The sequence below is a fragment of the Hippopotamus amphibius genome, chromosome 12 (assembly GCF_030028045.1).
Source record: "Hippopotamus amphibius kiboko isolate mHipAmp2 chromosome 12, mHipAmp2.hap2, whole genome shotgun sequence".
NCBI lineage: Eukaryota > Metazoa > Chordata > Mammalia > Artiodactyla > Hippopotamidae > Hippopotamus > Hippopotamus amphibius.
In genome coordinates, this window is record NC_080197.1 from 103,179,124 (window position 1) to 103,193,948 (window position 14,825).

Consider the following 14,825-nt stretch of genomic DNA (forward strand, 5'->3'; position numbering starts at 1 on the left):
TCCGTACAAGGCAGAGCCGGGCAACCAAGCAGGCCATGCGCCAGCCGCGCCTGCCAGGCTGCCCACAGCGGGCAGCCCGCCACAACAGAAGGACCTGCGCAGCCTCAATGGGGCACCCCTAGAGCACACAGCTCTGATGGCCAGGGGAGACTGTGCTGCTGGGACGCAGAGAACACCTCCTACAAAAGGCAACATCTCCAAGGCTGGGAAAAACAACTAACCTACCAGATGCATAGATATTAAACACGGTAAATGAGTTGACAGAGGAATGTGTTCCAAATGGAGAGACATGTTCCAAACAAAGGAACAAAATACAACCCCAGAAGAAGAACTAAATGGAGACAGGCAATCTACCTGACAGAGTTCAAGGAAATTATTGTAAAGATGATCAAGGAACTCAGGAGAAGAATGGATGAATAGGATGAGAAGTCAGAAGTTTTTAAGAAAGAGAAAACATAAAGAAGAACCAAACAGAGATGAAGGATACAAGTGAAATAAAAAATATGTTAGAAGGAATCAACAGTAGATTATATGAAACAGAGGGATGGATCAGTAAACTGGAAGACACAGTAGTGAAAATCACTGAAGCTGAATAGAAAAAGGAAAAAAGAAGAAATGAGGACATTTAAAATACCTCGTGGACAACACCAACCATACAAACGTTTGCATTATGCGGGTCCTAGAAGGAGAAGAGAGAGAGAAGAGGGCAGAGAAGAAATTTGAAGACATAATACCTGAAAACTTCACTAACCTGGGAAAAGAAACAGAAATCCAGGAAACATCAAGAGTCCTAAACAGGATCAACCCAAAGAGGAACAAACAAGGCACACTGCAATTGAAATGGAAAAAATTAAAGACCAAGGTGGTGGCGTGGAAAGACCCCGAGCTCACCTCCTATCACGAGCACATCAAAATTACAACTGCCTGCAGAACAACTCACCAGAAAAGATTTTTCACAACTACAGACCTAAAGAAGGAACCACAGTGGGACAGGTAGGATGGGAGGGGAGGACTCACGATACGATCAAATCCCATACCCCTGGGTGAGCAAACCACAGCCCAGGGGTCCTGCACTGGGAAGACAAGCCCCCAGAGCCACTGGCCTCGAAGCCCAGCGGGAGTCTGCGACGTCCCAAAGGACTGGGAGGAGTCGAGACTTCTCTCTTAAAGGCCCACACAGAGTCTCACACGCACGGCGCCCAGGGGAAAAGCCGTAATTTGACAGGAGCCTGGGCTAGGTCTAACTGCTGGTCTTGGAGAGTCCCCTGGAGAGGCGGGGGACACAGACGCTGGCCGCAGCCATGGCAGGGAGCGTCCTGCCACACGGACACTGCTGTTGGCAGCTGCCGCCACGGGATCCTCCCTCTGGCTCATTCGTGCCAAGACCTGGCCCCACTCAACAGCCTGTAGGCGTCGGTGGTGCTAGGAAGCCTCGGGCCACACAATTCACTGGTTGAGGACACAGCCCCACCCATCAGCAGACAGGCCACCTAAAGACTTCCTGGGCCCACAGCCACCTCTAGACACAGAGACCCAGCAGACGGCCGAGACCCGGCTCCACCCACCAGCCGTGGATCTCCAGGAAGCCTGTGCTAGCCTCCAGACCAGCCTAACCCACTGGCGGCAGACACCAGATGCAAGAAAACCACTATCCCTCAGCCCGGAGACCTAGTCCACCCACGGCAGGCCACACCCTACCCTGGGACCAGCGGGGCCCTGGCCCTATGACTAACAGGCCAAGACACGCTTCAGGACACCATGGACCACATACCCCACTGTGTCAGGAACCAGACGCCTGCCCACCAGCGATCGGATACCCTCTCTGGAATCCCTAGGCCCTGCAGCCAGACGCCAGGACCCAGCTCTGCCTGCCCGCAGCCTGGCACGAGCTCCGGGACTTAGAGTCATTCACCAGTAGTGGGAGCAACAGTCGCAGAGTCCCTGGACCCTGATCCCACCACCAGGGAGCCAACCTCAGCCCCAGGGCCCCCTGGGGTCCCGCCGTCAGCTGCCTCACGACAAGCGCCCGCAAGCCAGCAGCCAGCAGCCTCCACGCCAGGCAGGGTCTGGTGATCAGCTGAGCCAGGGCCATCGACCTGATGAACAGAGGGGCCCACCTGAACAGGCATGTTTCCAAAGGAGACACACAGGTGGCCAAGAGGACGTGAAAAGGTGCTCGACGCCACTAACAATCAGGGAAACGCAGATCGGAGCCACGGGGTATCACCCCACACCTGTCAGAACGGCCATAAAAAGGGTCACAAAAAATACACGTTGGCAAGGATGGAGAAAAGGCACCGTGTACCCTGCTGGTGGGGCTGTAAACTGGTGCAGCCACCGTGGAAAACAGGATTGTCTGAGCTGCCTCGAGAAACAAAAAAGAGATCTACCATTTGATTCAGCAATTCCACTCCTGGGTATATACCCAATATACCTGGAGAAAACTGTAATTAGAAAATTTACACACACCCTAATGTTCACTGCATCACTATTTACAATAGACAAGACATGGAAACAACCTAAATGTCCGTCGACAAATGAAGACATAAAGAAGATGTGGTGCACGTATACAATGGAATACGACTCAGCCACGAAAAAGAATGAAATAATGTCATTTGTGGCAACATGGATGGACCCAGAGATTCTCATACTAAGTGAAATAAGCCAGACAGAGACAAATATCATATGATATGGCTTACATGTGGAAACAAAAAAAAAAAAAGATACAAATGAACGTGTTTACAAAACAGAAATAGATCCACAGACACAGAAAACAAACTTACGGTTACCAAATGGGAAAGAGGTGGGAGAGGGGTAAAGTAGGAGGTTGGGCCTGACAGACACACACTACTATTTATAAGACAGATCACCAGCAAGGACCTGCTCTAGAGCACAGGGAACTCTGCTCGATATTTTGTAATAACCTCTAAGAGAAAAGGATCTGAGAAAAAGAATCTGAGGAAAGAATCTGTATAAATAAACACGCACATACGTGTGTAACTGAATCACTCTGCTGTACACTTGAAACTAACACAACACTGTAAATCAACTATACTTCAATAAACACCCCCCCAGCACAAACACTAATTTGAAATTTTCATATGCTCGATGCTCAGAGCAGTCTTATTTACAATAGCCAAGGTGTGGAAGCAACCTAAATGTCCATCAAAAGATGAGTGGATAAAGAAGATGCAGTACACACACACACACACACACACACACACACAATGGAACGCTACTCAGCCATTAAAAAGAAAGAAATTTTGCCATTTGCAACAGCATGCATAGTCCTGGAAGGTATTATGCTTTGTGAAATGTCAGACATAGAAAGACAAATACCATATGTTATTAAAATAAACAAATTAATATAACAAAGCAGAAACAGGCTCAGAGATGTAGAAACCAAACTAGTGATTCACAGCGGGGAGGGGAAAGGCAGGAGGGGACGCACAGGGCTGGGGATTAAGATGTACAGACTATTACGTATGAAATAAGCTGTACGGGTATACTGTACAGCATTGGGACTAGAGCCAATGGCTTGTAATGACTTTAAATGGAGTGTAATCTGTACAAATTTTGAATCACTACGTTGTATAGCTGAAACTAAGATAGCATTACATATCAACTATACGTCAGTAAAAAGGAATACCTTGAACGGCTTTCTTAGCGCTACCACTCTGGAAAATCATTTGACATAACCTGGTAAGACTGAAGATACCCAATGCCCCGTGACCCGGAATTTTGCTCCTTGGAATGTGCTCTTGAGAAACGCTTGCACATGTGCACAGCAGAGAAGTACGGGAATGTCTGTAGAAGCATAGTTCATAACGACAAGAAAAGAGAACCCCAAATGTGCGTGTACAAGAGAATAAACACAACAGTAGTGGTGACTTCATACAACTAAATATGGGGCAACAGCAAAAAAAAAAATATTAACTACAGTTACTCACCACCAAGTGTAATGAATGCCACAAATGCATTACTGAGCAAGACAGCTAATTACAGAGAGACAGTATAATACTATGATGTAAATTCAGTAACAACAGAACAAAGCAGCGTGCCATCTGGATATACATAAATGTGTGGGGAAATTACAAATAAAAGCAAGGGAATTCCAATCACAAAAATTAGAGCAGTGATTATCTCGGGTAAGGCGGCAAAGGAATGAACTTAGAGTGGCAGACACAGTCCGTGTCAGAGAATTAGAAATGTTATGTGTCAAGCGGGTGGTGAGCACACTCGTGTTCACGTCCTAAAACATACGTACGTCACACACATTAAACGTAAAACAGGTTAAACAAAAGGGGCATTTTGCATGGAAAACATAAAGGGAAGAAAAAAACAAAAAGGGGAAGGAGGGAAGGAGGAAGAGGCAGAGAAACCATTCCTAAATTCTTCCTCCAAGATATTCTTGGTAGGTTGGAAATGGGTCCGCAAAGCAACACAAAAGTCTGTCTTCTATGATGTCCTGGGTTTGGCACATTGAGTAGTTTTTCTGAGTCAATGTATAATCTCTTCTGTTCAAGAAATATTTATTTTTTGGCAAAAAGTGAGAAAAGATCTTAGTTTGGGAGTTAGCATAGAATAAAACACAGCTTAAAAACTCTTAAAACCAGCTTTAAAAATTGTATGCCTTATTCACGGTAGAGCAGTCCCGACGAATCCCTTGGCTCCGGACGTGAGAAGGCATCCTTGCCGCGAGCCCCTGCTTTGCTGGGAGGACACCCACGGTTACTGTGAGCCTGCCCCACGCCTCTCAATTCTACTTTTATCAGCTGGGAAGGCGCACTGGGGGGACCATGCAAGATGCGCCTTCTCTTGTTAAGTCCACGGCGGGGGGCCTGCCCACAGCAGTTTGCCCCTTTTCAAAAGCTAAGTATTTAAGGCTGCTTTGTCCTTCAGCTTGGCTCACTGTAGCCAATTTGGAGGCATCTGAATAACACCTTTCTTAACATCTTTTTACTTTTATACCAAAAACCCTTACTGAAGAGAATTTAAAGTTTTATTTGTGGATCCGTGTCGTGTACGAAGGAAAAGAAGAAAACGTACACACACATACACTGTGGGGCAAAAACAGGACTGTGAAATGTGCAGGACCTCTCTATAAAGTTCATATGTTGAAAGATGACTCCTTTTGGTTTTAAACACAGAGGGAAAAGACTTTGTCCTCTCAGCATCCCTCCCTCACACCACATCGTTCCCCTGCCTGGTATACTTGTCCCGTGTAATGATAATTAAATGCACATGTGTAACTATTTTAAGTGTAACAAAATTCAAGGCAGTCTTAACTCTCTTTTCAATCAAAAATAAAATAAGAAAGTAAGTTGCTAGTCTGAGACTTTACAGAGGAAAGAGAACTGAATTGTAAAAGTCATATTTCACAGAAAAATCTAAACTGACTTTTCAGGTTATGAACACTTGATTATGGTAGGGACAGTCCAGAAAGAGCACATTTTAATTCATTTGGGAAAAGCATTTATTCATTATACTGAATTATACGCTCAGAAAAGAGAACAGAAAGGGCATAATTTTGAGCTGTCAAGCTTAACACACACATAAAACAAATATCGCCACCCTGTTCTATGGCAGAATTGAGCCTGCTCAGTATCACACTAGGGGTAGAATCCAGACAGCGGCCAGAGATGCACTCCAGCACAAGGAGATATGATCTACAAAAAGCAGTGAAGGGAAATTGACGTGTATACTATGATTAAGATACGCATCATTCAGGATGCTTTCATTACAGGATGACTGCAATTCGAAACTCATCTTTATTGCATGTCATTACCTTAAAAATGGAAATGCTAAGGAGAAGGCAGAGTCACAATCCCCTCTCTGAACATTTTTCGCAGAAATGTCAGTAATCCTGAAAACATGTAAACAACCATCCGTTCCCTATCAAAGCCACTCTAAGAATGACTCTCGCTGCATTTTTACTTAAAGAGAATTGTCATGAGTGGATCCAGATTTAGTAACATTAACTGACCAGTAAAGGCGGAACACAGCAGTCTGCACTGAACGGAGCCCCTCCCACAGCAAGCTGAGGAAGAAAACAGGAGGGCTTACCTTTATGATGGTTTGCACTGGATACAACTTTCCCCCACAAGGTTACAATAAATATGATCATCAGCAGTTTTCCTTTTGTTGCTTTCTGTAAGTATCTCTTACTCATCCTGCAAATAAAAAAAATAAATAAAAATCCTAAGTGTGTGAAAGCATTGCTTTTCCACTATGATTGTGCTACATTTACAGCTCCCCATGACACCCTCATAACTAAATCTGCATTTTTTTATATCAAAAGGCTGTTCACTGTATATAAACAAGAAAAAACATTAAAGTTTTCTAAACAAAGTATCTTGATACAATGCAAGAGATAAGAGAGGCCATACCTCAGTCAATCTTGTTTCACTTAACAGCCTAAATCAACTGGGAAACAGTACCATTTTTTTCTCCATATAAATATGGATTCAACTTATTCAACAAATCCAAGGCAGTTGTTTGAATAATCTTTAAATAGGTGACTTATTTTACTTAAAAAACAAAAACAAAACAAACAAAAAAAAAACCTTCCTCAAGGCCAAGTCAAATAATCAGGGTAAACAGTTTAGATAAAATGTGTTTGATGAATTCCTGCAGAGAATAAAGTCACTTCAAATCTATTATTCCTAATGTGTTTTTAGAAAGTCACCTCACTGTACAACACTGCTACTGGAGATACACAGACGTTTTAATATTATTGGAATCTACCATGCTGTACTTTGTGAGAAGTAGAAGAAAAATGGAAAAGCAAAATGAAAAATACCAAGCTAACATTTTCAAGCTGAGACTACCAAACTCAGGAAAGAAAAGCAATGTTATAATAAAATAATAGCTACCCATAATCAACATTTAGCACCTAATTTCTATAGCGCCTAATACAACATTATTTCAATTGCTCCTCAGGACAAACTGGGGATGTGGGTATGTCTACCCCCATTTTGAAGATGATGAAATTCAGAAATTTGCCTGAGGTCATGTTTAATGATAAAGTAAAAAGTCAAACACCAAATTGTCTAAACTTAAAATCTTTACATTCACTACTGTGTAAGCTAAGGGGTAAGTGAAATATATAAAACATCATCCATTCTCATTTATTTACGAGAGAGATAAAATAAATGTCCATCACCGAGTGCCTTCTCAGGTTCGGATCCTACACTGAGCTCCATTCCAGTTTGACCTACATTCCTGCCTTCATTCTAGCCTGATTCCTCTTCCTCTTGAGTTTCCTAGGTTATCTTTTTCCTTACACTTTCACTTCCAAAAGATTCTATCTCCAAAAGTTTGACTCAGCGGTAGCGATGATGGCTGTATAATTTTGAAGTCATTCATACCGATAAACGGATGAAAAAATAAGCTGATGTATTATGTATATTTAACATAGATATACATGGACGTTTCTTGGCCTGGGGAAGCTGTGCACGCTGATTCGGCGCTGTAGGACGAAGAACACAGACTCACTCCCGAGTCAGAGTGTTCGGACTGGAGTCTAGGCTCCCCTGGCTTCTTACTGTGTCATCTAGTGCGAGTTTCTGGGTCTCCTGCCTCAGCTTCTTCTTCTCTAATATGGGATGTGTATGTGAAAAGCCTGGCCCAGCAGCTGGCGTGTGTAAGGGCTCAATGACTATGAGATTGGAAAGCCTTCATTCATGTGGATGTTTTGTTGTTCCCTGAGCTCACGAGAGGCCCATCCCATTCACGAGACGATTGCAGGGAATTTCAGGGGCCCCCGTAGCTGCGAGTCCTCTGCGGACCCTGGTCTTGTGCTGTGTCAAGATAAGGGACAAAGGGGCAGGCGTCTGACCTTTCAGATTAGATTGCTTGGTTTAAAATCTGGCTTGCTGCCTTCTGTCTGTATGACTTTGGATGCGTTACCTGACTAAGAGTTTTTCTGCTGTAATTAAAATGAGAATAACAACGTCTACCTCATAGTGTTGTTGGTATGAAAACTAAATGAGACAGTTCATGAAAAGAATTTAACACTGTGCACAGAAGATAATAAACACTCAGTCAGTATGAACCATCACTGTGCTCATCACTTACTTAGACCAGCAGTTCCCTAAGCTGTGTGTTCTGTGAGGCACCCGTTTCTCAGAATGTCAATACAGGATCAGTGGAAAACAAAGGCGGCAGGTAGATTTGCAAAGTTCTGGGTTCAACAAACTTAACCAGATTTTTTTTTAAACAAGAGGCACATCTGAGTGTGCAGCATTTTTCAGGAAGCTTCTCCGCAGTGTAACCAGGGTACCAAGGCCCGCAGGAAGCATCCTAGAGAAACCATCTGGTTTAGCACTCACTCTCAGTAAACCACATGCCCATCTGAAATCTTCCATCCTATGGCCTCTGTGTTTTTTTGGCACTCTTACTAAGAGCTTTGTTATGAGATTCTACTTTTCTCACATTTTTGCAGCCATCCTGCCTCCTCTTCTACATCCAACCCCTGCAACCAGAGTGTGCTGCATATTCTATAACAGAATGAACAGTTTTGCAAAATTCATCTGACGAGAAGAGCTGCGTAGCGTAATTCTTGATAACAGCTTTCCCACAGCTGATGGCCTCTGCTACAAGGTCAGTGACCTGCTTACTTCCTACACCACTGTCCACCCACCAAATGGGATGACAGAACTGATAACGAAACATGTGGAAACAGAAACACCCACAAAGTCACCAGGCTGTCAAACTAAAAAAGGAAGGAAAATGCAGTCAACATTTGGCAGTCTGTAAAGACCGCTGTCTTCCCTCTCATACCACCCCCACACCCATCCAGTCAATTACCACCTTCTATCAATGCAACTTCCTGAGTATCTCTTACGTGTACACACATTTCCATCCCTACTGCAACACTGCAGCTCAGACCACCAAATTTCTCATGGGCGACATGTAGCCTCCTAACTGGACTTCCTGCTGCCAATACGGCCATCCTCTGGAACTGAAGGCAGGGTCTGTGTCTGCTTTTTTCATGACTCTATTTGCCGTATTCAGTACTTAGTAAAGTGCCTGGTAAATACCGCTGAGCATAACGCATTCTCTATGATGTAGTCAAACATGTAACTACGATCATGAGACACTCTTCATATGATTAAAACCTTCACAGGATTTCCTTCTATATTCAAGAAAAAAAAAAAGGCCATGATCCTTAGCAGGGTTACACAAAACTTGTATAGGTATCAGGGTTTAAAAAAAAATCTTTACTCTTTATGTCTCTGGTCTTATTCTATGCCATTCTTCCCCATCTCTCTCTCTCCACATACACTCATAAATTTTAAGTATATGAAATTTCTTCCATGGCTTCCAGCTAAATCTCACCTCCACGTCTCCTGAAACATATTAGCCACCCACCCCGTGCCTCACCCACTCTTCAAAATGCTAACTGCTCTCCACTGGTCAGGGTGCAGGTGAGAACTCCTCCTACAGGATCTGGGCAAGACCACGTTCAGTGCCCTACTTTACACATACCCGGCACGTGCCTCACTGTAATATAATTTTCTATTTACTTATCTCCAACCCTCACTGTCACATAAGATTCCTAAAGACAGGGGCTGTGCACCATACATCTGGAAATACCTAGGGCCCGGCCCAAGGCTCAGCTCAATAACTAGTAAACGAGTATTTGCTGAACGCTGGTCACGTCATCCCACAGAGCCGAATATATCGTGCACTTGCCAACATGAGCTGGAAGGAAGCGTGCGTCGCTATTTTGGGATAAAACTAGGAAGGACACACAGAAGAAGAAAGTGAGAAAGGGGCAGGAGAGGGAAAGACAAGAAAGAGCAAAGTGGATGAGAAGAAAGAGACAAAGGAGAAATCCAACCTGTCATGTGATTCAGTCTAACTGATTTTTAAATAACAACCCAGTTCAAGCCAACTGAAGTATACGAGAGCAATGAAGGATTTCTGACAAAGGGGCAATACCAAAGAAGAAAACCCAAAAGGAAAAAAGCTGAATGGCATACTTCTTCTTGACCTTGCGCAAGAGCACAGAAAGAAGGGGCATTCACTTCTCATTCAATGTGGTAAACACCGGGTATCAGTTTTGAAAACTTCCATCACAGTCAAGGGCTGAATGCACTTTCAGAATTGTCACATTTATCTGTTTAAAAAAAAAAAGCAAAATTTAAATGAATTTTATAACAGCAAAAGCTGAGGGAAGAAGAAACTGGAAACTGAAGGATAAATTCACAGAGAGGATGAAACCTTGAAATTGCTCCCCAAGCCGCAGCAGCTGGCAAGACAAGGGAAACAGGATAATTGAGAAATGGTAACCTTGGCAGTGAAGGATGCTGAAGTGAAACGTTGTCAAAGTAGAGGACTGACAATGACGTCTCCAGACTTTCTTCTGCTCTTCTCTCCCGCATTACATGTTTCAGTTATATTCACTGAGATGTAGATGTTTGAATGGTGTTAAAACCCTTTGCCTCCCCACTGATGTTAAAAGTGCACTTAATTATAAATAAGCAAGAGTTTTAAAAACTATTATGCTGCTAGAAAAATCACTGCCCTGTAAAAAGAGAAGTTGAATCTAAAGAAGAGGAGATGATTGGTGGTGCAGTGGTTAAGGATCCACCTGCCAATGCAGGGGACACGGGTTCGAGCCCTGGTCCAGGAAGATCCCACATGCCGAGGAGCAACTATTGAGCCCGCACTCTAGAACCACAACTACTGAGCCCGAGTGCCACAACTACTGAAGCCTGCGCGCTTAGAGCCTGTGCTCTGCCACAAGAGAAGCCACTGCAGTGAGAAGCCCCTGCATCGCAACGAAGAGTAGCCCCGCTCGCCACAACTAGAGAACGCCTGTGCGCAGCAATGAAGGCCCAACGCAACCAAAAAATAAAAATAAATAATAATTTTTTTTTAAAAAAAAGAAGAGAAGATGGAAGGGAAAAACAGTGGGAAAGGCTTATACACAAAGGAGGTAAGAGCTGGGGCCCAGAATCCAACTACCTGGCCTCACCTAGAGCTTAAGGCACTTCTGTGGAAATGAAGGTCGTGCGAGGCAATGTATATAAAAGTCTTCTTAGGACATTTCTCTACATTGATCTAATATTCACACCAACCTAGTATTAACTAACTACCACGGCATGAACTTTAACAGCCAAATCTATAACCTTGAGGCAGAATGCTCCAACTGATAAGGCAAGTTCCTTCTCTCCCGACAGGGACCAGAATGATCCTTATAACATGTAAATCAGGTAACACTGCACCCCACTCCTTGCTGAAAACCCCAGAATTTACCTGCCCAGTGAAATGAGAGAAAAAATCTACATTCCTCCCTGGAGAGAAAGCTCGGCATCATCTCCCCCGTCGCCCTCTCTGACCGCACTTCACAGCCCTGTTCCCCTCCTTCCCTGCACGTCAGCCACACTGGCCTTCCCTCCGGCCCTCTGTCGGAGGACATAATCAAGAGGACGTGACCACCGGCTGACCCTCGCGCTGCGCCCAGGCGGCCAGCGGCTCCTCTCTCCCGCCCCTGCTCTTGGAAGGAACATCCTGCCACTGTGCCCACGGTGGACGCTGTGCCAAGGAGGCGGCCTCGACAGAGTCATGTGCCGCTGAGACCATCGGGACGGGATACGTGACTGAACCCCAGGAAAGCCTCTTGAGATCTGCCGGGCAGGCGTGGAGATCTACTCACCTTCTAGCACCCGCGACAAGCCTCCGATGGACGTGCCCTTGCCTATTAAACGTGCCACCTACCAGTCGGGAGTGGTCTTTCTTTCTTGGGTCTCTCCTCGCCCTCCGCATACTGGGGCCGGTTTCAGATTTCACCCTGGAAGCCTCAAGGGTGCAAACCAATGCCCTTGTGCTGGGCTTCACGTTAAATGCTAGCTCTGCCCTGAAGGTTCTCCCTCTAGACTTTCCACGATCAGTCTCAGTTCACAGTCAACTCCACAGTGAGCACCTCCTGAGCTTATTGCCCTTCAGGGTCCAGAGACACCCACCCAGCCTCTCTTGCTCCCAGTATCCTGTAGTACAGATCTTCCTTAGTTGCAATGGGGTTACACCCAGGGAAACCCACCGAAAGTTGAACATGCATCTGACATACCTAACCTACAGGTATAACCTCACAGCTCAGCCTAGCCTACCTTAAACACGCTCAGAACGCTTGCGTTGGCCTACAGCTGGGCAAAGCCATCTAACACAAAGCCCAGTTTATGCTGAAGTGCTGGATATCTCACTAATGGTTGTATGCGTGCAGAATGGTTCCAAGCACAGAAGCTGGGATCGCGTGGCGGAAGGTGGGATCGCGTGGCGGAAGGTGGGAGCGCGTGGCGGGATGTGGGAATTGTGTGGCGGATGGTGGGAGCGCGTGGCGGAAGGAAGCTGCCGTTTGCCCATGTGGCCCAGTGACAGCAGCAAGTGCTGTACCACATACGGCTAGCCCAGGAAAAGAGCAAAATTCAGAACATAGTTTCTTCCAAATGCATGTAACTTTCACACTAAGGTAGGTCAAACCATTGCAAGTTGGGGACCATCTGTATTTTCTCCCTTTATTATGATCTAAAATTATCTTATTCACCTATTCATATATTTGAGGTATTTATTTTCTTCTTCCTCCCATTAAAATGTTATTTCTATGAGGGAAGACCCTCTCTTTATTTTTTCTCTTTTTTTTTTTTTTGCCACACCACACGGCATGAGGAGCTTCCCCGACCAGGGATCAAACCTGTGCCCCCTGCACTGGAAGCATGGAGTCTTAACCACCGGACGACCAAGCAGGTCCAAGGTCCTCTCTAGTAATCACTGCTCCAGCACACAGAACAATACCTACATCACAGAACATCAACATATGCTAGATGAAGGAATGAGTGCATTGATTTTAGAATCAGAACAAATGAATCCTTTTTAATGGAGACGTTTTAAACTTCTTTTATATTAAATAACTAAATGTCTGCTATACTCAGCAGCTAAGAATGCCAATGGAAAGAACAGTGTACATACTGGTGGAGTGATACAAAGTGAAGTGAGGCGAGAGTAGGAGATGAAAAAATGAAAACAAACTATATTACTCTTTCAAGAAACATGCTGAGAAGGGAAGTAAAGATAAAATGGTAGCACAAGAGACTTGAACAGGTGAGGGAAAGACCCAGCAGGAAGAGATAAGTTAAAAACACCATACACAAAAATAAACTTAAAATGGATTAAAGACCTAAATGGAAGGCCAGACATTATAAAACTCCTAGAGGAAAACATAGGCAGAACACTCTATGACATCCATCAAAGCAAGATCCTTTTGGACCCACCTCCTAGAATCAGGGAAATAAAATCAAGAATAAACAAATGGGACCTCATGAAACTTAAAAGCTTTCGCACAGTGAAAGAAACCATAAACAAGACAAGAAGGCAACCCTCAGAATGGGAGAAAATACTTGCCAACAAAGCAACGGACAAAGGATTAATCTCCAAAATATACAAGCAGCTCATGAAGCTTCATACCAAAAAAGCAAATAACCCAATCCACAAATGGGCAGAAGGCCTAAATAGATATTTCTCCAAAGAAGACATACAGATGGCCAACAAACACATGAAAAGATGCTCAACATCACTAATCATTAGAGAAATGCAAGTCAAAGCCACAATGAGGTATCACCTCACACTGGTCAGAATGGCCATCATCAAAACATCTAGAACCAATAAACGTTGGAGAGGGTGTGGAGAAGAGGGAACTCTCCTGCACTGTTGGTGAGAATGTAAGCTGGTACAGCCACTATGGAAAACAGTTTGGAGGTTCCTTAAAAAACTAAAAATGGAACTACCATATGATCCAGTAATCCCACTACTGGGCATATACCCAGAGAAAAGCATAATCCAAAAAGAAACGTGCAGCATAATGTTCATTGCAGCACTATTTACAATAGCCAGGACATGGAAGCAACCTAAATGCCCAACAGATGAATGGATAGAGAAGATGTGGCACATATATACAATGGAATATTACTCAGCCATAAAAAGGAATGAAATGGAGCTATATGTAATGGGGTGGATAGCCCTTGAGTCTGTCATACAGAGTGAAGTAAGCCAGAAAGGGAAAAACAAATACCATGTGCTAACTCACATATATGGAATCTAAAAAAATGGTGCTGATGAACCCAGTGACAGGGCAAGAATAAGGATGCAGATACAGAGAATGGACTGGAGGACACGGGGTTGGGGGGGTGGGGGGTGAAGGGGAAGCTGGGACGAAGGGAGAGAGTAGCATAGACATATGTACACTACCGACTGTAAAATAGATAGCCAGTGGGAAGTTGCTGTATAACAAAGGGAGATCAACTCAATGATGCGCGATGCCTTAGAGGGCCAGGACAGGGAGGGGATATGGGGATATATGTATAAATACAGCTGATTCACTTTGGTGTACCTCAAAAGCTGGTACAAGAGTGTAAAGCAATTATAGTCCAATAAAGAGCTTAAAAAGAAAAAAAACCTTAAAAAAAAAAAAGAAAAAAAAAAAAAAACCACCAAAGCCAGGGTAGACTAAGAAGATTAAAAGTTTCTGTAAACTTCTACACTCTTCAAGTATAAGTTATTATTACAATATTATTATTATCACCATATGTTAGTGTTGTTACTATCACTTTTAGTTTCCCTATTTTATATAGAAACAAATGTATCTTCCAAAAATAAATTATTCTTTGTTTGCTGATAGGTTGTTACAATAACTCTCCTAAATAGTGCATCTTGAGCCACAAATTTCACTGTATTGCTAGTTTTATTCAAAAATAATGTCCAACTTGACTGGCATTTTTGACAAATTCTATGACTCTATCTAGGAGAGCCAAGTCACTTACTGA

At 43.9% G+C, this 14,825-nt stretch overlaps 1 protein-coding gene across 1 annotated transcript in view; it reads right to left on the minus strand.

Moving 5' to 3' along the window:
- The window catches only part of TAFA2 (TAFA chemokine like family member 2), a 437,366-nt gene that overhangs the window by 130,628 nt on the left and 291,913 nt on the right, over positions 1-14,825 (minus strand). Inside the window, exon 3 of the mRNA XM_057704113.1 lies at positions 6,067-6,173. Within this exon, the coding sequence (XP_057560096.1) occupies positions 6,067-6,173 (107 nt within the window). The remainder of the gene's footprint in view (positions 1-6,066; positions 6,174-14,825) is intronic.